Source organism: Harpia harpyja, chromosome 17, assembly GCF_026419915.1.
Source record: "Harpia harpyja isolate bHarHar1 chromosome 17, bHarHar1 primary haplotype, whole genome shotgun sequence".
NCBI classification, from domain to species: domain Eukaryota; kingdom Metazoa; phylum Chordata; class Aves; order Accipitriformes; family Accipitridae; genus Harpia; species Harpia harpyja.
In genome coordinates, this window is record NC_068956.1 from 9,467,602 (window position 1) to 9,491,899 (window position 24,298).

Here is a 24,298-nt window from a genome sequence, read left to right on the forward strand (position 1 = left end):
GCTGGCAATGCTCTGCCTAACACAGCCCAGGAGGCTGTTGGCCTTCCTTGCTGCAAGGCCACATTGCTGGCTCATGGTCAACTTGGTGTCCACCAGGACTCCCTGGTCATTCTCTGCTGAGCTGCTTTCCAGCCAGTCAGTTCCCAACATGGACTAGTACCTGGGGTTATTTTTGGCAATTCCCTTCTTTTATGATCCTCATGAGGTTACTGTCAGCCCATTTTTCCAGCCTCTCAAGGTCACTCGAATGGAAGCACAACCACCCAGTGTTTCAGCCACTCTTCCCAGTTTTGTAGCATTTGCAAACCCATATTGACTCCTGAGGTACACCACTACTGACTGGCCTCCACCTGGACTTCATGCTGCTGATCACAATCCTTTCAGCCCAGCAGTTCAGCCAGTTTTCCACCCACCTCCCTGCCTATTCATCTACTCTGCACTTCATCAATTTCTCTATGAGGATTTTATGAGAAAGTGTCAAAAATCTTGTGAATTATGATGCTCTTGTCCATTTTTACATATCTAAGTCTCTGATCACCTATTTTACTTTTAATTTGCCATATCTCATCTTTAAAACACTGCACGCTAAACACTGCTTCAAGATCCTTATTACAGTCAGTTCATACACACATTTAAATTGACATCTATTTATGTTCTATGAAGAAAAGCACAAGCTGAAGCAGCCTCTTGAATTGGAAATCAAGAGAATAATGATATGAGCCTTGGTCAAATAAAGGCATATCAAAGTGGCCTCAGCAATGCATGATGTCCTGTCTGCAGCTGTAAACAAAAAGAACTAAAATTGGTTTTAAAATGTGTTTTGGCAAATAGTACTTGGATTTCTCCCTGACCCTTTTAATCTGGGAGCCCTAAGAAAAAATCCAGTGACTATTAACTGTACTGTAGCAAGAGCTGCACGCAGCCCCTTATTTTTTCCTTATTGCCCAGTACACTGCCCAAGAGGAAATTGTAAAGATTAGCCAATCTTGAAATAAAAAAATACTTTTCTCTTACTTCCTTTTCCTTAAATAATGTTTTCCAAACAGGGAAATCACTAACTTGAATAGTCTGTAATGAGAAGGGATGTTAGACGTTGTTAAACAAAAGATCACAAGTGGTAAGTTTTTCAGTAGTTCTTTCTGCATTTTGAAGAGTTAAATGAACCTCATTTACCGCACTCATTTGATTAAAATGCTATGGTACACAAATTAACTGGCAGATAGATAGTGTAATTACGTGAAGCTAAGTTAATCTTATTCTAACCTCAAGCTATCTATACCTTTAAAAAGTGAAAGATTTCACAGGTAGGAACGTCTACACTAATCAGAATATCTGCCAGCATTTGTCATCCTCCAAAAACAATTGAAAACCAAAGGAATTCTGATAAATTTAACAGAGCTGTGTAGATTTACACCCCCAGAGGAACCAAACTATGTTCTTAGCATTGGAAAGTTGGTAGATTTCCTCAGAGCTGTTAATCACATGTGACCAAGTTTACAATGCCTATTTTTATTTTTTTTTGTATGTATTTTCACATTCAAAGCAGTGAGAATAGTATTTTATATGTAGTTAAAACTAATGGAATACAGATTGTTCTATATCTTGATGAAAAAACACCTTTCCATATTTTTTTTTCCTTTTTTTTCAAGCTAACTTGAAATACAAATGCAAATTATCACATAGGGAATTTGCAACAATCCCTGGAGAATTTTATGCTTATAAACCACCAAATTAATTACACTCACCGGTAGCTGTAGCTCTACTGTTTATCTCTATGCTGAGATAAAATATAGATGATAGTTTTTAACAATCTTAATAGTCTAATTAACTAATGTTTAATGCACTACTAGATTAATACATACTTGAAATGTATTTTATTTATCAGTTTTACACTGTGAACACGATTACATGCACTCTCTCGGAAGCACTAATGCGTACACCAGGATAACACTGCAGAACATCTATTATCAGAAAAAAGGAGATGAAAGGGATGCCCAGGTTATGTACCCCCATGTAGCTCTGCAAATAAAGCTCCTTGCAAGTTCCTGTGGAGATACTGCTCTCAAACTGATACGCCACAGTAAACACCAACGTCTGTGTTTGATGCTGTAGCAGGTGGCCTGAATAGTGCCCAAAGTTACAAAGAATTTCTATGCCACAGCTGGAAGAACAAAGTGAAACCTCATCTTTGTCTGATTTGGGGAACTAAAAATCTCACTGCGGAGTTTGTTTAAATATAGGGAAACTCCTTCAAAGAAGGCTTTCACTTTGGGAAAAAGCCACGATATGATCCTAATACGGATTTGCAGATATCCTGGCAGGGATTGTAAACACTGCTGAGCCCCTGATCTTTTTCCATCCCTCTGCCCACCTGCCAGGGTAAACCAGCTGCACCGTGAACCCCGTTTCATCAGCATATCCTTGCTCCGGACTCAGACGAACCCTTACACAGATCAAGAAAAACACATTAAAGACTTAGCATGTTTGGGAAAGAGGCAGAATTGAGGGGAAAAAAAGAACTAAACACAACCAACTTATTTTCCCTCCTGTAGAGGGAAAAAAAAAAAAGAAAATAAAAGGTTTTCAACTTTGTCAACTGACAAGAAAATGTGAACCTCGGAAGCTCAGTAAGCTGTAGCTTGTCTGGTTTCATACAGAACTGATATAAACATTCCTAAAATGATTCATCCTGACATCAGAAAATGAAGAGGAGTGATGACAAACACAGGCATGCTATATAAAGGTAGCCAAAAAATAGTAGCTAGACTTCAGTCTGACTCATAGGAGGTGAACTCTGTTACACCGGGTTACCCCTGTTTTAACTAATGAATCCCATAAGAAGCAAATTTCAGAGGAAAAAAAGTTAATCTGAGGAGTTATTCTTCTAAATACCTCTCTGCCTCAAAGGCTAGGAGATTCTCTAAAATGGCTCTGTTTATTTTTCTGTTTCGTGTTACTTTATAGATCGGATTTTGTCTAAGAGCTTTCCCTGTTAGAGATTTGGCCTTACAGCTCTCCTAATTTAACTGGCAGACATCAGCAGACATTATAACATCTCTGAACGTGGGGAAATCCTAACCATGGAGCATGATTTAAGTGTCAAGGGTGTCTGGATGATCAAGGCAAGACCACCATGCCTTGAATACTCATTGCTTCAGGCAGAGCCCTCCCATTGCAGAGCTGACTCCTTGCAAGCAGTCCAGCTGCAGAAACATACCCCAAACAATTTTCTCTTTCACTTTCCATTCCCTTATACTCCTTGTTGTACAACCCCAAACACCTGCAGTGTAGCTAGTGGAAAAAACACACCATAACACTGTGGGATGCTCAAGATGCATCACTGGTCAGCTGCAGTGCCAAGAAGGATTGTTGTGGTCGTCTGGGGTCTAACTTCTTCTGTAACATAAACCACAAACCCACACCCACTAATTCCTGTGAACCTGTAGTTCAGCATTTGCTACTTCACTCCCTGCAGCCTCAGTTGTTAAATTACTCTCAACAATCTTTTTTTTTTTTAGGTCTCAATCTATGAGCATTTGTTCCTTGATTTCACTCTTGCACCACAAGAAAACACAGATCTTTACTGTAATAGATTAGGATTGTAAATAGACCAATAGTTGCATAAAATACATACATTGCTGAAAAAATAATATGAAATTACTTTATTTGTTTTCTAGTAAGTCTGTAATAGCCCAACTGCTACTCTATTGCTGCTACAGATGCACTACAAAGATACACTTCTACAGACTAGTCAGTATTTCTTTACCTCTGCAGTTCAATTGCGGTAAAAAACTTGCTGACTACCCTTTCACCCCAGGAGACACATTACATTTCACAGGATCACAAATCATACAATACACAAGTTGAAAGGAACCCATAAGGATCATCAAGTCCAACTCCCTATAATATAGTAAAAATGTTTCAATCCTAGCAATATTCAGCCCATATAATTTATGCATTTCAAGTTGCTAGCTAGGGGAAAAAACAAACCACTTCCTTATGGGATGCTCAGGATGCAAGCCTTTGCCCCTGAAGGAGTAAAAAGCAGTAGAGCTACGTTTCTGCCCAAGGCTGCCTCTCCAAGTCCTCCAAGGGTATGTGGACACATTGCCAAGCAACACTGTGCTGAGCTGACAAATGCATGAACAGGGAAAACTGAATGGCACAAAACGCTCCTTCTCCATCATCCCTGAGCAGAAACCATCGGCCACCTCCAGACTTGCGCTAACTGGCTCCCAGTGGTATGAGGCACTCATGGAAAGAACCATCAAAGCATCGATAGGTATTCTAGTCGGATCACCAACACCTTGAGGAGTGCTGTGTCTCTCCAAACTACCCTACCAGCACACACAGTATTCTCCCAGCCTAAACCACAGATCCCAGCCAGCCAGCTGGTCTTAATTTTAGGACAGCAAGAGGCAGGGCACTTCATTTCCTCTAATACTTTGTCCACATGTTAACTGTATTCATGCTTAAAAGTTGTGCTTGTTTTTTTTTCATTTTGACGTTCTCTTGCACTTCCTAGACCTTTCTTTGACCTGACTTAGCAGGTAACCTAGAAGCACTACCTTTCTCTGCTAAAGTCAGTAGATGCTTGTTATACATTGTAAATTTACTTTCATAGTATCAGAAAAAAACCTACTTATGAGAGGGATCTGACACCTTTGGATTAAAGTATCTGCTGAAGGAGGACTCGGGATTTAGTGAACTTGAATGCAATAATTTCTGTGCTCCCTTGACCCAAAAGAGTCAGATTTGTAAGTTTAAATGAAAGTGAAGGTTTACTTAGGGTTTTTATACAGATCCCAAAACTATTAAGCCCAAAACCAAACCAAACAAACAAGTCTAAGGAAGTACTAAAGGCATCTGAAATATTAATCTATTTTATTTTTGTTTTACTTAAATTCTTTGTCAAACAGCTGCTAGATTTTCTACTACTTCTATGAAAAGCAGACAAGCTCTAGGGATTTCTTTAGTTTGCCAGCAAGATACTTCACAATATCTGCATTTCCCTAAATGCTCTGTAAATCATCTCATAAAGACAAGTTTCATAACCATTTGCACAAGATATTTAACAAATCTTATTAGAATGTCATCATGTGAGATTTTGTTTTTATTGCATTTATCTGTCAGTATGAACTTAGCTCTTGATGTCCTTACATACTTTTTACTCAGGGAAACTTCCAATAACTTCTCATTTTTTTTTTATGAAGTATTTCAGAATTTGGCCCCTAGGCTTTTCCTGTTGTGGATAGTTTATTTCTCAAGTTTACAGCACAGGACATGTGCTTCTCCATCATCTCTGGTTTTGCTTCTTGTGCAGTACAAAATTTCTTGCTTAAAAGAAGCTTAGAGCTAAAACTTCACTGCCAAACTGTTAATACTTTTATTGACTTTAAATGAACTCTGGATTATCCAGGGATAAAGACAATCTTGGTTCCACAAAACACTGGTTTTCTCTTACAAAACCAAATGTGTTACTTGTGTCATTGTTTATACTCATGTATTATTTGCTGAGAGCTTTCTGACAAGGTATCAAGCCCAAAAATGTAAATGTACAGATGAGGGCCATCATCTTGTAATCCCATCATGCCTAAATCCAGATACCAAATGGACTTAGAGGTGTGGAGGTAACAAGGAAAACTCAATCTACAAAAAAATCAAACCAAAACAAAAGAAAAACCTTAAAGGTAGAAAATGTATGAATAAGTAATAGCTCTGAGACATTTAGGTACAGTATTATAATTTCTCATGTACATCCAGAAACCTCTTTCAGGTAATTCTTCTACGTACTCTGAGATGATTAATGGACTTAAGTGTTTCTCTGCCTGGGGTTAAGCAATTATTACTTAACAGAATTTTAATTTGGATACTAATCAGTCAAGTATTCTTCTTCAGTAATATATCTGTGGGTTTTGTCTGTGGATCTGAGTATTTGCATATGCAAACTTGTCCTCTCCCCTCCTCAAAACTCAGCTTTGATTTATTAAAAATCCCACACATACTGGCCTCTCAACTTGCTACATGCCGTAAATGACATAGCAAGGATTTGACCATCTATGTATATGAGCAAAGAATTCAACTCCCTCCAGACTTTTTCTTTTCTTAGTCATACAGAACTCTGTGTGGAAGGACAGGAAGAAAGACGTCACAAATCCTCCTGATATGATCTGCTTCAAATTAACCATCTGTGCAAAAAAATGGAGAACCAGCAAAGGGGCAGAACTTCTTGGAGCTTTTTATTACCAGACTCTTCCAACTTATACTTCAATGGGATTTAAAACCAGATTTCTTACGCAGTACTTGAAGTAGGGGAGGTCAGAGCACATTATAACACAGGAGAAAACTTCTAGTTTCAAAGAAAGTTTCAAACTACCTGTTGCAGGTAGGTGGTCTCTGCTTACCTGCTACCAGAACTAGGATCTAGACATTGAATGAAGAGCCAAAACTCTTTGGAGGATCTGAAGAAGCAGCCACTCATGTAATATAAAGCAGATATTTCATAAAGTCCTGGAGTCTGAAGGCTGGGGTCTTTGCTTTGGGTTCTTTGTTTTGGTTTTATTTTTTGCTTTATATGTGCCACTTCCATGACATCTGCCTCTATTAACTCTATCTCACGAAGCTACCGATCAGTCGATATGCAATGTACGTCTTAGAGAGGCAGAGAAATCTCAACAAGAGTTTATGCAAGTTATCTTTGTCTGAGTATCAACAAGAGTATCTTTGGATGCATGTATGTGTTAAAAAAAAAAGTCACCGACGGATGACTTCAATGCTAAAACAGTATTAATCTGAAAAGACAACAAACATCAAGCTCAGGATATAGATCTCTTGGAATGACAAATGAGGTCCTAGACAGCTTTATAGATATAAGTACAAGGACACTTATCCAAAATATTTAAGGTTGCATTGTTCACAGGAGCAGAATAGGTGGTACTTTTACTACATAGACAGTCAACTTCTTACAATGTAGATTAACATCTTCATGTTAAGCCTTTTATCTTAATAACAGGTGGCTTTTTAATTGATTCCAGAAGGGATTCTGGATGCTTAAAGGGGAAGTGCAGGATGGGAGGGGGCATCCTACCAATGGTGCTGGGTGAGGAGGAATGACGGAGAAAGGAATGAAATTTCTATGTCAAGTCAGTCAGTGGAAGGTTGACCTATACAAACCAGGCAATGCTTTTTCTCTGCCTGAAGAGCCTGAGCTTAGTGGGCTAAGATTTATTGTTTCACCACTTCCAACAAAATGATGCCCTGAATCTCAGAGAAATTCAATATGGATTATTTGCCTGAGTGACTTCAGTGAAGAAAGGAATTGTGCTCAGGTCACTGAAATCACTAGACAGGAACTACAGAGTGCAGAATTCAGTTCCCAGAAACTCCTAAAGACTCCCTCCTCTCCAGCACCCACAGCATCCAAGGGGGGATTCCCAGGGACTAACTGTAGCACCTTCTCTAGTCAATGCAATAATGAGATTCAGCGGATCTAAGTTTGGCTCCTCTAAGTTCCACATGAAGTGATGTAACTGTTTCCTACCTTCTTTTGCCACAAGCAAATCAACACTACTGAAACAAGAAGGTTACCAAGCTTTATGACGTGCTGGGAGTAGACACCAGTCTTTTTTGGTAGCCAAGATGTCTAAACTGCAGCTTGTGAGAGTTTGTGGCTTGCATTGGCTCTGTAGTAGATTCAGCAGAGACCACATAAAAGAACCCAGAACATCTTCTGAAGCACTTAACATCTGCAAAACACAAGGCTACTTCCATGAGGCTTACTGCCAATCACTGCATGCCAACGTGAGAAATTCCAAAAACATAGAAGAGAAGTCACTTTTTCTGCTAAGACACTAATATATATTCTAAACGGGAATCTACTTCTGAAGTCATTCATTAGCAAAAAAGGAAGCAAGCAGCCATAAATGGTCAGTACTATGGTTTCATGCTGCTGCAAATAATCAGTAGTGTGGTTAAGTGTCTGGAAAGAGAGGGAACTCAATACAAAGTGAAAAATGTAAGATGGAGATGGAAAGAAAACCAATGCTACTGTAAACAGCAAGCCTTACTCTCTTCTTGTTCATACAGGTTAAAATGAAGAGCAACCAAAATGAAGTTGGGGAAACAAACACTTTCCAAAAAGGAAAAAAAAAAGATGGAAGAATATCCATGAACTAATTTTTTTTCTTAGTTTTGATAAGAGGTGAGGCTTTGTATGCTAAAGAGTAGAAGCAATGTTTTGGCTATAGGAACTGTAATGAAGGACCACCCTTACTATCAGAAATTTGTACTATTGCTGACACTTGTTTTCTTTTCCAAGGGCTTTAAAGATTGTTATAGACAATGACATTTAAACTGTATTCCACAGCAGATGAGTTCCACACTATCGTCCACAAAAATGTAAAGAAATGTCAGTGTCAGGAAGCAGAGCACTAAAGAGAAGATTTCTGATATTTCTTTGGATGGTCTGATCTCCAGACCGTATTGTGCACTTGGTCTGAAAGACAAATCTCTTTAAAAGAGTTCATCAAGTGGAAACACACAAAAATCATCTGTCCCTTTACGAACCCTCAATTAAAATATTTATTCACTGAAAATGTTTCTCCCCACTCCAAGTTCAAAATATCGTGGAGCTGACTGCATTCTGCTCAGCTTCCATTGTAAGATGCAATGATGTCCTATCTAAAATAAGTAAATTGGACGTACAGGACTGAAGGGCATACAGGACTGAAAATGTTACTCACACTGTTTTAAACAGCATAGTAACAGTTGTGTACAGTTGTGTATAGAAACTGGTGAAAAAAGCATGGAAAAACATGTTAAAAAGAAAGCATTTTGCTAAAGTGAAATCAAAGACAATGGAATGATGAAGACAATATGAAGTGAGTAGCCCACTATGAATTACCTAGAGCTGGCCAGCAGGTCACCTGCAGGAATCCCAGACGTTGGGTCATCCATCCCTTCACTACCACTCCCAGCCTTTCCAACATATAACAAAGTGAAGGAGTCGCAGTAGTGAATACAAAGTCACTAGTGAATAAAAAGCAGTGGAAGGACACTTCAAAAATGGAGTTAAAAAATGTCACCTTCCACATCAATCATGAGAGAAAATTGAGATCTCTGAGTGCCTGAACTTCAGAGTGTACAAGTAACACTGCCAGCAGGTCACGGGAGGTGATCCTTCCTCTTTACTCAGCACTGGTGAGGCCACACTTGAGAGTACTGTGTCCAGTTCTGGGCTCCTCACTACAAGAGAGACATAAACACACTGGGGAGACCCCAACCAGGGGCCATGAAGATGATGAAGGGTCAGGAACATGTCTCCTATGAGGAAAGGCTGAGAGAGCTGGGACTGTTCAGCCCAGAGAAGAGAAGGCTCAAGGGGACCTTATCAATGTCTATAAATACCTGCAGGGAGGATGCAAAGAGGATGGAGCCAGGCTCTTCTCAGTAGTGCCCAGTGGCAAGACAAGAGGCAATGGGCACAAACTGAAACACAGGAGGTTCCCTCTGAACATCAGGAAACACTTTTTTACTGCTAGGGTGACCGAGCACTGAAATAGGTTGCCCAGGGAGGTTGTGGAGTCTCCATCCTTGGAGATATCCAAAAGCCATCTGGATATAGTCCTGGGCTACTGGCTCAAGGTGGCCCTGCTTGAGCAGGAGGGTTGGACAGGAGGATCTCCAGAGGTCCCTTTCAATCTCAACCATTCTGTGATTCTGTGACATGGAACCTTTGATGGCAGAGCCAGGTCACAGGTTAGCAAAGAAGCCAAACTGGCAGCTCTGAGTTCACAGCAACTTGGATTTTGTTCCTTCATATTCTCATGTGCATTTTGCACCAATGAATTCTCCTCATTCCTTCCATCAGCAGGGGGAATAATGCTTTCAATTGACAAAAAGGAAAAGAAAATAAACACCACTGCACACATTTCTGAACAATGCCTACCTCTTTATGTTCATTTGGTTACGATTCAGCGCTCCCTCTGGCTCCAAGTGAAACATGTGGGAGCTTTGCCAGAGTGCAATGGGAGGGGGTTCAGGCCCTTTACACAGCCTCCCAGTGTTTTCCTCCACCCCGGCATTATGTAAGAAACTGAGCTAAACTGTAAATATTACACAACCTCGAAAAGGGAAGGGACTATTAAAATATCTGCATGACTTCTTCACGCTGACTCACCCCTTCCTTTCCACTTTAGTCCTTGCTTAGAGTAAAAAGATATGCCAGAACTGGTCACTTCTTGCCTTTTAAGCATACTCCAGGCACAGTGAGATGTTTCATCAGCTTAGACAGGACATCACATAGAGCCTGGGGACAGACTTTTTAGTAGGGCCTGTTGCAATAGGACATGGGGTAGTAGTTTTAAACTAAAAGTGGGTAGATTTAGATATAAGCATAGATATAAGGAAGAAATCTTTTACAATGAAGGTGGTGAAACACTGGCACAGGTTGCCCAGAGAGGTGGTCGATGCCCCATCCCTGGAAACATTCAAGGTCAGGTTGGACGGGGCTCTGAGCAACCTGGTCTAGTTGAAGATGTCCCTGCTCATTGCAGGAGGGATTGGACTAGCTGACCTTTAAAGGTCCCTTCTGATCCAAACTATTCTATGATTCTAAGCAGGACAACAGCACCAGGAAGACGGCTGCAGTCTTCCCCCTAGCTCTGCTGCAGTCATCGCTGCACTGCGCTTCCAGTACCTGAAGCCCCACGCGCCCCTTGTGCTGCTCTTGCTGTGGCTCCGAGTCCCACGCTCCTACGCCAGCCTTGAAAAATAACCCAGGGGTTATCATCACCCAAGAAAAGAAGCAGCAGCAGTGTTCCAGCCTGCTTGGTAACTACAAGTAGGTCAGATGGGAGCAGAAAAAATACTGAGTTGAACTATTGCCTACACACTCTATAAGCACAGTCCCATGCCTGGCATCATATTAACAACAATAAAAAAGCTTTTTAAGCAGGACAGCAGCCCAAGGCATATTCTATGACCTAGAAAGACAAGTGGAAGTGATTGTCCCCTGTTTAGGCTGGGGAAAAAGACTGTCATAAACCTAGACATTTCAAATCCTCATTATGCTGTAAAACAGCCATTTACCCAATAAGAGCATTTCTCCAGCATAGTTGATGTTCTACTGAAATATGTTTGTGGCAATAAAAATGAAGCTCAGTAACTCAGTGGTAACTTCATATCTTGTAATAGTTAAAATATGTATGTGATCTTGAAGGATATGCTGTTATGCTGAAGGATATCACTGTACTTTAAAGTGTAAAGCACTGAGCATGAACAGGAATTGCCTGGTCTAGTATTACATACTTAAAATATAATGCATTGTGCATGAGTGGAAATTGCTAGTTCTGATGTTACATATTTAATACATGACTGTAAAAATTACACAAACTGTAATTTATCAACTAGACTTATGTATCGGAAATATACTGCACATTATCTGAATATAAATGAGTTAGTTATGTTCACTAAGAAAACTCAGACTCACAAAAAGAGATCTGTTTTCCATAGCTCCTAGATCTAGAAGTTTTCGTGCAAAAATAATTTTTTGTAACGTGCAGTATTAGAGTATGCCATTTTAAATATTGGATGAAATCCTCAACTCATGCAAAGAATCAGACTTCAGTAAAACATCCTATTCAACTTCATCCTATGATCTAACCCAGTAGGTCCATGTCAGCAGACTCTCTTCCAATAAAACCTCTCATCATAACAAGTAAGAATTTTTGCCAGAGAAAAGACTACTGAACCAGGCCTAATAATCTCTGATGACATTATTTCTGGAAATTAGAATCACATGATCCATTGTTTTAGCAGTGTCCTAATATAAAAAGAGTAAATCTTTTTAAGAGTCCCATAGTTTCCAAACCGTGCAATTACTACTAATGATCAAATTACCACCATTATTTTAATTTCCACTGAGATGGACAGTCAGAAATTAAGAACATGATGTTTTGGGATTAATGTTTAAATAAGATGTGTCCACTGGTATAGAACAGGTCTAACTTTATTAAATATAGCTATGCTAGGGCCAAATGAGTATAAAGAGCAATCTGAGACTTACACTAAGCTCTTTAAATTTATCTTCTGATCACTAAGTGAATAAAATATATAAATAAATACTGACTGAATCATTCTGCACAAAAAACCAGCTACCATTCCATCATACCCAATGCACATTATTTTTCAGCATTGCTTATCTAGTTATCTTCATGCACTACACAGAGGAAAGTCATAACAATTGCCTGCTGGAGTTAACAACAGATAAATAACACATGCCTCTGCTTTCTACTGGTAAACTGAATCACCAGGAAAACCTGGCAAAAATCAGGCTATGCAAGTGCCAATACTGCTTCACCAACTTATACTGAGGCAGCTTCCCTTAAGTGAGATTCGCTCCCAGATTTACAGCACAAAATTTATTTTGGGCGGAATTTAGTGTGGGTTCCCCTGTGACAGTACTTGCCTCCTGGCTCAGTATATAGATAAATAAATTAAAAAAACAAAACAAAACACCCCACAAAAACAATGAACTGGAAGTGGACAGGACCTCGTTGTGCTCTCTGACTTTCAGGTAACAGAAAAACATCTCAGCTGTTCCATAGCACTAGGTACAATTCAGTGGGGATAAAGTATGAGTTATCAGTCCAAAGAAAAGAATCAAATGGGAATATTTATCTCCATAGTCTTCTTGAAGAAGAATATCCATTTCAGGCAATCCTAAAGCCTTTATTCCCTTTGGAAGGAAAAGGCTGCCACTATTATTGAACCTTAGACTCTGCTTTTTGTAACAACATAGCCAGTGCAGTACAGTGATTTTTTTGGTAGCATCTCACAGGCCTCTGCACTGCTCACTCCTGAAGAACTTCAGGTCTATATACAATTTCACTTTATTCCAGCCTTTCTCCCCGGGGGTCCAATTCCCATTCTCGATCAATTGAGCTGAGTAAGTAATAATCCCAGTGTTGTATGACTTCACTAGTAAATCACTTTAAGTCATCAATATATCTCTTAATATAAAAATAAAGCAGAAGACTATTTCAGAAACTTCTTTTTTAAACTTGATGAAAAGGCAGTTGAAGGAATGTCTTTTCATTGAACAGGAAAGACGACAGAAATCTTATTACAATTTGTGCTCATTCTGTGTTAAGGTCTACAAAAATGGCTGAAACCCCTTTTATGAAACAATGATCAAAATCACATGGATTTTATTTACTTATTATTGTTTTTCACTTATGGAAGACTTTGAAAAAAGTTCCCATTATCATTTTCTCAACAGTAGAGAAAATTAAATATGTATTGAGTACTGTCATACATAATAATCATGCTATTTCATATTCATTGGTACCCTCATAAATGAAACATAAGCCTTTCTGGAGGGAATTTTCACTTTGAAGGAAATAAAGACCATTTGCTTACCAAATATAAATAGAAGGGAAAGTACAGAAAAATATCATATTTCTTACCATTGTAAGGGTGAATGGATGGCTTTCCAGTGCGGACACTCTTGGACAGTGTAGAATAACATACTGAAACAAAATCAGCCAGAGAAAATAAAATGATAGAAAAGGTATGTTCAAAATATTCAGTGATGGGTTAGTATATACAAAATGAAAGTCATCCCTACAGACAATGCTACATGAACAGCTGTGATTTTTTAGGGGCACATTAACTCACCTGACCAGGCCTTGCTTTGAAGTCATCTTTCATCATCCTTACTTCAAGGACATTGGAAGGATGGCTTATCACTGAAGTTATTGTGACTGGTTTATTGCTGCGGATGTAGCGGTACAGCCTTTCCACACAGTACAAGCACAGAGGTCCAGAAATCCAAAACCAGGTCTATGGGAGAACAAAAATATGTTACCTCAAGGACTTTTCATTTTATGTTTTCTAATTTCAAAACTACATGAGTGCTTGCACGACCTCATTTCACATCTATTGTGGAACAGTGTTTTGGTCACAAGTAACCTCCACATCTCTCTACGTGCAGAAATCCAACCACGTTATGGAGGCTTAATCAGTCTAACCAGCAGCATCATCCACCAGCACAAACAATTTCAATCATAAAACTCATCAGGAACAAAATGCTAATGACCTCATTTGCAACCGTGTTACTCTCTGGTTTTAAGTAGTTAGATTGCAACTGGTTTCAGCAGTGAACGACACAGTACATTTCAAAATCTAACAGACCAGAGTACTATAAAACTGGAAAACCTTCATGGAAAAACACTGTCTGACACGCAGTATTATGTGACTACTACCTCCTTTTAATTATCTCAGGTACAAGCAAAAAACTAAGAAAGAAGCATTCTTGTGCTATAGAATTTATGCTTATATTAAACTAGTGTAAAATCATAGACGAGGGAGAGAAATGGGCACTTCTGAATCACAGTTCATTTGCCCCTGTGAAAGATGTGTATGCTAGACAAACAATGCCCTGGAAATGCCCATTTCCCTGCACTGATTATACAGGGAGTCCTGGGTGACTACCTCAGATGGAGACATTTGCAGCTGCTCAGCTAAATCCCATCCTGAGTCAATTACTAACAGCTTATGGCAGAGAGAACTACTAATTCCACACCTGCTCAGTCATTCAAGCCATGGCACTGAAGTGCCCTCGACTGTCATCTATCTTCCCTTCCCAATTTTTGAAGCTACACATCAGATTCTCTTGCAACTAGCAGAGTATTTAATCTCCTCAAGCACCTCTGGCCTTAAAAACTTCAGTAGCTCAAAAGACCTAAGGCCTTTTTTTGAGACTTGGTATCACTAAGTGCATAAAACACTTCCAAATCCAAAGTCCTAAATAATGTTACAAGCTACCAGGAGAACACTGTGTGGCCATTTCTTTCCATGGCTCTTCTTTTCCAATAAATGGCTCTACAGTAGGCATCTTAAGGCCCTAAAAAGACTGTTTGATGTCCTGTGGGTCATATGGAGCTAGACGTACATTGATGCTTGTAATTCAGGAGTACTACCACAACAAAATACAAATCCAAAGAACTTTGTTGGACGACTTCAGTGTAGAATTGACTGTTTCTTATTATAAGTACATGCTCCATGGTAAAATGGGTTCCCACTGTGGCTAGTAAGGGGCATATGCGTTCTACAGAAAACAATGATAATAATAAAGAGAAACTCCTGTGAGGTCTGTTATGGGACCACCTTGAATGGTGGGCCTTGGACTTGTAAACTCTGTATTCTCAAGCTTCCTCAGGCTACTTGCCAATACAGCCCAGCTCATCTTTTCTCAAAAGAAAAGAGAAAATTTGTACGAAGAAAAAGCTGCTGCCACAAAACATAAAGAAACAAAAGGAAAACGGAAAACAGAAAAAGAAAAGGCTTTTCTATCCCCATCATCATCATACTCATTTACCCATGCCACACATAAAACAAGCCTGTCTGCAAACAACAGGCTATACAAAGCCAAACCACAACCAACTGCAACCCAGAAATGAGTATTAGGACTTGCAGCCGCATGGTAAAAAAGAGAACAAATGGAGTTCGATTATTTCAATTAACTACTGCCACACAATGCTTACAAAGGGACCTTATGAATATGTTATATAAATGTTTTCTCTGAAGTGCTATGCTGCAATTTAAAGTCACATTTATAGCAAGACCAATGCATCTCTTATGTCGCACAAAAAAGAACATTACAGCCAATCTCTTGACATTTTTCCGCCCTATTCTATGCACCACATTGTAATGCAGTTCAAGGTTTAATACAGATTGGTTTTTCTCTACCAAATCTTTGAATGTCTGAAAACGTTTTAATAATATTTTCCATTATTAAAACATCTGGTCTGGAAAGGCAATAATTAGTGGTTATGGCTGACTGAAAGGCTTGGCATGGCTTGTAATACCTGAAACGTCGGATCATACAGACCTCTGGGAAGTGTGACTGGAACTTGGGTTCCTCGGAACAAATTCTCATAAAGTTATTTTGTACAAAGGGTTCTGGTACTGCTAAGTCCTCTGGGAAAGGCTCAGTAGTATAGTCAGGAAACGGCTGGTCAAAAGCCTTTGGCACCGTCATATTCTGTCGAAGTGTTTTGTTAGGATTAAAGCAACCAGGAGGGTGTTCCTCTAAGTTGGTCTGGTACTTGAGCACTCCCCTACAGGAAAATAAAAATAGCAAAGACACTGAAGTAACATTCACAACCAAGCAACTTATCTTGATTCGGAGAGGGTTTTAGAAAGGCTCATCTTCTGTAAGAATTTTTATTCTGTTTGCTTTCAGGACCTTCAGTGAGATAGAAGCTTTGCAACAATAGAGCCCTCTGTCACTAGAGGCAAGGTTTAACTTTTCCAGCTCACTTGGCACTCCCCCACTGAACAGCCTCAAGCTTAATACTGCTTGAAAGGGGGAAGATATTGTAGGAGCCTTGAAAAAAAATTAAATAATCACCTTTCCAGTTCAATCACACCCAGGCTGTTTTCACTCATCCTCCCTACAGTCAGCAAGCAATGCTTTTTAAGGCAATCTGTAGCAGAAGTGGCCTAAGTTGCCAAATCATAAACTGCAGGAATGTTCCCACTACTTGTGTTTGTCAGGTTTGCACACAACTGTATAATTTGCTCCTTTAAATATCACCTTGTCAAATAGATAGAAGGAAAAAAGAAAGTCCTGTATGATAGCCAAGGAACCTTTCTTGCAAATTATTTTGTGGGGTCCATGCTTGTTTTTTACACTAAATTTAAACTTATAGTAAAATGAAGTGAGAACTTTGCAGCTGCAGCTAGAAACTATGAAGAAAGAAGTGGAAACCTGAGACACTCTGGGATTTCTCAACACATGAATGAATCATTGAAAATGGGGAAGAACTGATAATACTAGTAATAAAATTCCTCGGAAGTACTACTTGCCTCCAAATCTGGATTTGATGACAGTAAAGCCGCAAGGAGGAATATTTAAAAAACCAAACGACTAAATGACAGCTGTATAGGATGGTGCTGGGTGGGAAATAAGGGACACTGACACAATGTCTGGTGAGACATGCCCTCTGAGCACCAGGCCATGTGGTGAAGGCTCATCTCAAGTATACAATCAAACCTAAGGACATATGCTCCCCCCTCTTCTCCCCAACGTACACACACGGCAGCAGCGGTGACAGAGTTTAATTCACGAGAAGACAGAGAAGGGGGACATTTGTAATATTCCCAACTTAAATGGGTTTTGACAGGCTACTGGCAATCTTCCCTACTGAAATGCAGTCCTGACAGCTAGTAACAAGCTTCCCACATGGTCCAGTGAATAATGCACAGCTTGGAAGTTAAACCTGCTCACTCTAAACTCCACATCTGACCCTGGGAGAATCACTTGGGAAGTGTCCGTGCGCCTACACCTGTGCTTCTGTCTGTCTTTATTGCCCGATCATGCCTATCGCTTGCACCTGGCATCACTGTTGGTCGTCACATATTTACAAAGTGACAGATACCCCTAGCATTATGCTAGTTCCCTGCTCCGTAAATATTATGGTGCCTCACAGATTTAGCTAGAAGTCACAGCACATGCAATATTTTTCCAATCAACCTTGTGTGCACGCCTGCCAGCTGCTCCCACAGCTTCCCTGTTCTCAGAGCATCCCAAAAGAGGATTCCAGGTTTTCCTTGAGACATGAATAGCTGAACCACAAACAAGAGCATCCCCTCCAGTGATCTCTAGTTTGTTTAAACTATTACAAACATGCTAACTAAGTGGCAAACTGGGATGACAAAGCTGCCTGTTAACAGGAGCTGCAATGACTCTCATTTCTGAAGCTGTCAAGGAAAGGCAAGGTGTCTGACACACCCAACATCAGTTCCCAGAAAGGTTGAGTTCTGCACAACTCTTAAGGAGCCTAAGATACATCTTCATATATTTATTTGGTGCAACACCCAAATACAGAAAAACTCAGTGTGGATGTCAGTAGGTAGAAGACAGACATCTTTAGCAAACAAAAATGGAAGAGGCAAAAAGGGTAAGTCATGTGAAAGTGTCCTACAGGCTGAGCAACACAGCATGCAGGATTTGCATGGGCATACATCAACCTCTGCCCCAATTTTCCACCCCCAAAATAAAGACAAAATTCACTTCTGTCTAGAGCTGGAAAATACATATCACTATTTCTTAAGATTTTTCTGGTGATAAGCTAGAGGTCAATGGTTCTAAGTGGAATTGCACTGCTCCTATCTTCTCATCCATCTTTTGCTGCTCAGCTCAAGGTGAGTTGCTTGAGGGGTCTGCTAAAGGTCAGTGTGTGGGTGGAATCTTAAGAATTTTCACCCTTTGGAAGATAAATCCTTGAATAACTCTAGTGACAGCACAAAGGCCTTATTCTCAGCTCCTATGGACCAGCATAACCCATTTAACTCCACAGTAATACCAAATTTGGATCAGCTGAGGATATGGGTCCAAATGTTTTGTATGTTTTATAGCTCCTTACATTGGTACTAGAAACATCAAGCTTCTATTTTACATAAACTAGTTTTTGTTGTTGCTATTACCAGCTTAAAATATAGATAAATTAATGTAGATATGCACCAAGCCTTAAGCCACCAAAATATTTGAAAGTCACATTGCAAGAAGTACAAGAGCAACAAAAGTCTTTAAGGATAATTCCCTGAAAGATTGTCCTCTCCCTTAGGGTAGGGATGAAAGAACAAACCAATAACATGATAGATGAATCATATCACTTTATATACTGCTGAGAAGTGCTTGGCTACCCTGAAGAAGAGGATACTATAAGAACATACCCCTAATAGTCTGAAACAAAACAAGAATCCAGGAATACTGTGGAAATACTTGAAAGGAGAGACTCCCAAGACAGGTAAATCCTCACTCAATCTGCCTGCACAGTTCAGCCACAGGAGACGCCTTGCTCTGTAGAGTAACTGGCCATGCGTCTGCAAATCTCTAAGACATGCCATGCAGGAGTCATTTGGGCACCTAAGCGTGGGTGTCTAAGCTTCCTTTATTCTCAGAAGAGATCTTCTAATCAATATCAGCAATGGAGCCCAGAAATCAATCCAGCTCACTTGAATGTAGGTCTTTGTAGTAGCAGGTTAGTTGAAGCATCCTTCAGGCTCCACTCACTGTATTTATTAGAACTCATTAGACTATAATGGGAAAAAGACACTTAGAAAACTTGTAGAGACCTACATTTAGGCATCTTAAACTTGAACTGACTCCCACTCTCCATGACTCATTCTTCTCCCACTTTTCACTGACACTCAGTTCTTTCAGATTTGCACTGAACAACTTTCCAATTCAATACTAAGGAGGCTGTGTACAAGAAGATGTCTGTTTAATGCTTTGTGTATTACTGCAGCCTTGGTTTGCAAACTTCTCCAAGTAGACTTCTTCCTTCATGAAGTGGCAACATGTTTAGGAATACAATGGGCAAAGGATAATACAGTGAAGGAGATGAATTAAACCAGACATGAAAAATACTCCAAAGGCAATCACTGGAACAGAGTGCCTATGGAGGCTGGAGGATCTCAGTCACCAAATGTTTTCAAGAAGTTAGACAAACTAGAATAATTTAGCAAAAGTTCACCCTGCCCCAGGATGGAGAGAACAGGTTAGATCCATCTTCCCCAGCCATGAACAAGAGCTATGCCACAGAAAAACAAAACAAAACAAAACAAAACACAGAAAACTCGAATTGTGTCCAGGAGTTTCAGTTGCTTTGAACTCATTATTTCAATTCACCAGATCTCAAGCTGCGTTTATTTTGTTCAACAACATATTCCTACCGTGATCTTGCTAGGCCTAATTACCTTTCACTGTTTACTTTAAGCAGCGGTGCTCAGTGTCACACAGACATTCCAGCACCCTGTGTTTCAGTAGATGTTTGATGACATGAAGAAATAAACCTCGTTCAAATACACCTTCCCTTCCCTATACCAATCACTGCACCTACATCCACAAAGGAGGCTTCAGAGATGTTAGTGGACCAGATTTTCACACAGCGTAACTTGTGGAAGCTGCTTTACCTTGCAGTAAAGCTGGGCTTGTTTGTGCCCGATACAGACCTAGCCATCAGCTTCATGGCACATGAACACTGCTCTGATGTTTGTGAAAACAAGAAGAAAAACTAGTAAATTTTGTATCATAGCAATAAGAAAGCGATAATTAGGGAGAGGCCGTTCCTTCCCTCTCCTTAGGAGTCAAAATGGAAGGTAGAGAGGAAAGAGAAAGGGATGACCAACTTTGCTTCACATTCTCCTCTCAGCAGCCAGGTAAGAGGGGGCAGAAAAGAAACGTTTTCTTCATTTCCCACTAGAAACTGGTAAAATGGACAAGGAATAAACTTGAAAGTGAAGAAGTTTGTGCTAGCTGGCTGTAGTAACACAAAATTCTCCAAGCTGCAGTCTGAACTTTATTTAAACAAACACTTGTTGAAAAACTGAAGAGGATAGCATCTTGTCAAGAAGTTGGCCCACTGTCCACAAGCGAGCTCAGGAAAAGCAGCAATCAAGGGAACTGCTCTTTCTGGTTGTGCTTCAGGAAAAGGGACAGTGTTTTCCATTTACTTACCCAGAAACATGCAGCATCAGCAGCATATAGAAGACAAAGAAAAGGTTGTGTGTGTACCAGAAGACGTCATAGTTTGAAACCCTGAAAAGAATAAACCATGGTTCAATGCTGTTTCACTCAGATGGAATCACTGCTAATGAAAAGCAGATCTGTGCACACAGGACATCATTATACACCACGTAGTCATGTAGAACAGTCAAAGCCCGGTATGTATTCCTACAGGCCCACTGTACTTGCAAGCAATTAAGTGTTGAGAAGAACAGGTGGCTGGCACGGAAGTAAAAAGCTGAGAGAGAGATGAAGGACAAAGAAGTACAGAGCCAGCTGAAGAACTATTCCTAAATTAGGAGACTTCACTGCTTTCATAGGTCCTACTTAGTCCCTGTCAGATCCTTTAGCTAGAATAGTTCTTCTGTCTCCAGGCTCAAAACTCAACCTCTTTACGGCAAGTGCCTCCTTGCGTTCTCCCTGCCCCAGTACAGGGCTGTGGTGTTTAATGTGTCACTACTGGTACAACATACAAACAGGTAGTGTAGACAGCAGCAGAAGAGCTGCTGGGAAAGGTAAAAGAAACTCGTGAGGTTATGAAGTGGAAGGAGATACAGGAGGAAAGGGAACTAGAACAAAGAGGCAACAAGAGGACAGGTAGGAGAATTTTCAGGGCAGGAAGCCACAGACGGTGGGGCTCTAGGACTGATGGTCTTGAGAGGAACAAGAAGAACATTACCACTGTGAGGATCAGGAGAGGTGAAGGGGAAAGAGGACTTCCTTTCATCAGTGATTTGTTAGGTAATGTAAAAAGAACCAAGACCAAAGAAAATACCCATCTGGAACTGTTTTCTGTTAAGCTTGTTTGTTTTTTCTTGAGGAAAATACTCGCCAAAACACAACAACAACCAAATGGTTAAGAAAATACTCTACTTCATAGCACACAAACACACCTTTCACACTACACAGCATGGTAGGAGAGTCCCTTCCAAAACCAAAAACCCTACCCCCTTTCATAAGCCAAAACAATTATTCAATAAAAAACAACCTTAAATTCGAGGACATAGTTTCAGAAGCTACTCCTCCAACATAGCTAACTTTTTTCACAGTTTTTTTCCCCTCCTATGGCCTTTTACATAAACAGCTAACTACCCTTGCTTCAATACATCTGAGATGTACACTGCATTTGTTTCTGTCAATACAGGACTTGTTTTCTTTCTCAAGACAAAAAAAATAATTTTGATAATCTGAGGGCCACCAAAACAAAATCCAACGAACAGCAGTTCCAAGGAACCCAGCAACAGCAAGGGGCTCTGAATCCCCCCCTTCACCCTGCCATCCTTCCTCCGTTCAGCACCACGCTAACACTTTTTCCTCCCTGAGGCTGCTCAAACTCTTTCTAACTGCCCACACCCTGGCTGGCATTTCCATACAGTCACTCACCAGTATCTGTAAGGAGTTGTGGGAGAGAACATCAGTAAGACGAAAGTAAAGGATGACAGTGTGGGGAGTCGAAGCACAATGGGAAGGCACAAAGAGAGTAACATTTACCCCCAGACCCGAAACAGGTCTCAGAGTTTAATTTGGTATCTTGCTACAATACCAACAGCTGCACACTGAATTCATTTTTATTGGATCTTCAGCACTTTTTTCAGAATGCACCGATTTTTCAAAATTTCAGTGATGGAAAGTCATTCCCAGCTTCTGACATGTTGTTTTCAACAGCTAATTATTATAACTGATTAAAATTACTGTACACTTCTTGTCTGAATATGTCTAAATGTAAGCCTCCAGCCAGTTGAGCATTTTATTCTTCTTTCAGCATTCCTGCAGATATCTCTACTATAAAATCCTGGTTCCTTCCATGTATCAAGTTCCCCTAAATGTAATCAAGTCCTCCCAACTTCACCTTCTTAAACTAAAGGAATGGAGATCCTTGAACCTCTTACCATGAAGCATATTTTTCAATATTTTAATAATTATATATTTCTTACTTGTATCCTTCTTTAACTGTGTATCCTACAAATACATACAGTATTCTAATATACTCAATAATCTTCCTACTGCTACATATATATTTTTATAGTTCTTCAGAACATTTATTACTTGCTTTACCCTCTTCTTAGGGCTTAAAATAGACATTATTCACAGAATGAACGCATTTCTTAGGAACACAAAGACCTGAAAATTTGAGATCAACTTGAATATTTAGTTTTAATGTTGGTTAACCTACTTTAAAATTTTGCAGGTGAAGTCCTGCAAGAGTTAACTTACTGAGAAAAGTGAGGGGAGATTGCCATGCTTTAAAGGGACACAGTAAGCAGAACAGTTTTGGAAAAATATTTTTAACCCTGTAACAGCTAGTTTTGAAAAGGAAGATATATGTGGTAGTTTAGAAGATGAAATTGAAGACTGGAATATTTGGTTACAAAGAGAGATGGCACTGGAGCATAAATATATGATTTCCAAAGTCACTAGTAATTGTGTTCAATGGAAATACCCCTGAACAACACTAATTTGAAAGTCAGCAGAAATGTCAACTTTATTCACAGGATTTATTGTATTTTCTAATAACTTCATAACCCTTCCAATAAACAACTACTGAACAGAAAATGTTGGTCTGGAATTCACAGGATTTATTGTATTTTCTAATAACTTCATAACCCTTCCAATAAACAACTACTGAACAAAAAACGTTGGTCTAGTTCTCTGGTATGACACAGCAAAAATCTGGAAAATTTTTCAAACAATACTCATTTTCCCCTTTTAAAACATTAGCAGCTAATTCGATCTCCTAATACTTATTCACACAGTTTACTGAACAAGTAAAAGCACGAAAATAGCAGGATAATCATGCATAGAAAAAATTCAGGAAGAACATACGAAGGAAGAAATGATTAAGCAGGTTAGTGTGCAAGAGCAGATTAGGGCTGAAATCCAAGAGAGTATAATAGTCTCTGAAATATTTTTTAAAAAGCCCAGTTTCTGATAGGCAGTGAACATTTACAATTAATTTTCCTAAGACTATAGCGTGAGCTTAGCCATCATAAGCAAGTGAGAATCCACAGGGAAAGAGATTGAAAAGGGACAGAAAGATGCATACGGAAGCTTGTTTCCTTAGGAAAACACACTGTAAAGATAAGCTTGAGCCATATGCCTGAGGGAGAAGGCAGGATAAAATTTCTAAATAAGAATTATTGCTAGAGTAACAGGAGATGCAGGTGCTCTCTTAAGGGCTTTGATTCTGCTGGCTAGATGGTAGAAAGGCAGGAAAGCACTTGCACTTAGTAACTGAAGAAGGAAATAACAAACATGTAACTTCAAAGGACGGAAACCTTTGTTGCATGAATCCCAAAATTATTTCCAAGAATATGGTTGCGACTACATATATTTTCCTAAATTTCCCAATCATTAATAAATGCTGTTCTTTTTTTTTAAAATTTATCATGGCCTTGGAGAAAACGGGACTTTGTTCTGGCTCACTGCTGCAGAGTAAAGTAATGGTTATATTTTTCCACCTTCCCAAAACTGGCTTTCTTTTGCAAGTAGAGCCATCTGTGTGGACAATATAATGTGCAGCCATGTCTGACATCTTGTGCAGCAGTCTTATCCTGCACTTCTGTAGCCTACAGTGCCTCACAAAGGTCTCAAGCCTGTAAGTATCTTTGTCTACAAAAAGTGCACAAGTATTTGCTGAACTACTTTCTTGAATCAGTGCCTGATAACATTGCTACTCAGGGAAGACAGATTAGTTCAAAGTTCAAAACCACATACCTAGCTCAC

At 39.6% G+C, this 24,298-nt stretch overlaps 1 protein-coding gene across 3 annotated transcripts in view; it reads right to left on the reverse strand.

Moving 5' to 3' along the window:
• The window catches only part of NOX4 (NADPH oxidase 4), a 121,357-nt gene that overhangs the window by 77,042 nt on the left and 20,017 nt on the right, over positions 1-24,298 (reverse strand). For 2 of the 3 annotated variants that reach the window (XM_052812680.1, XM_052812678.1), the window contains exons 8-11: positions 20,528-20,608; positions 15,893-16,121; positions 13,678-13,842; positions 13,467-13,529 (exon numbers count right to left, since the gene is read on the reverse strand). In XM_052812680.1, the coding sequence (XP_052668640.1) occupies positions 13,467-13,529; positions 13,678-13,842; positions 15,893-16,121; positions 20,528-20,608 (538 nt within the window). The remainder of the gene's footprint in view (positions 1-13,466; positions 13,530-13,677; positions 13,843-15,892; positions 16,122-20,527; positions 20,609-24,298) is intronic. The other variant, XM_052812679.1, reaches the window with a different exon arrangement.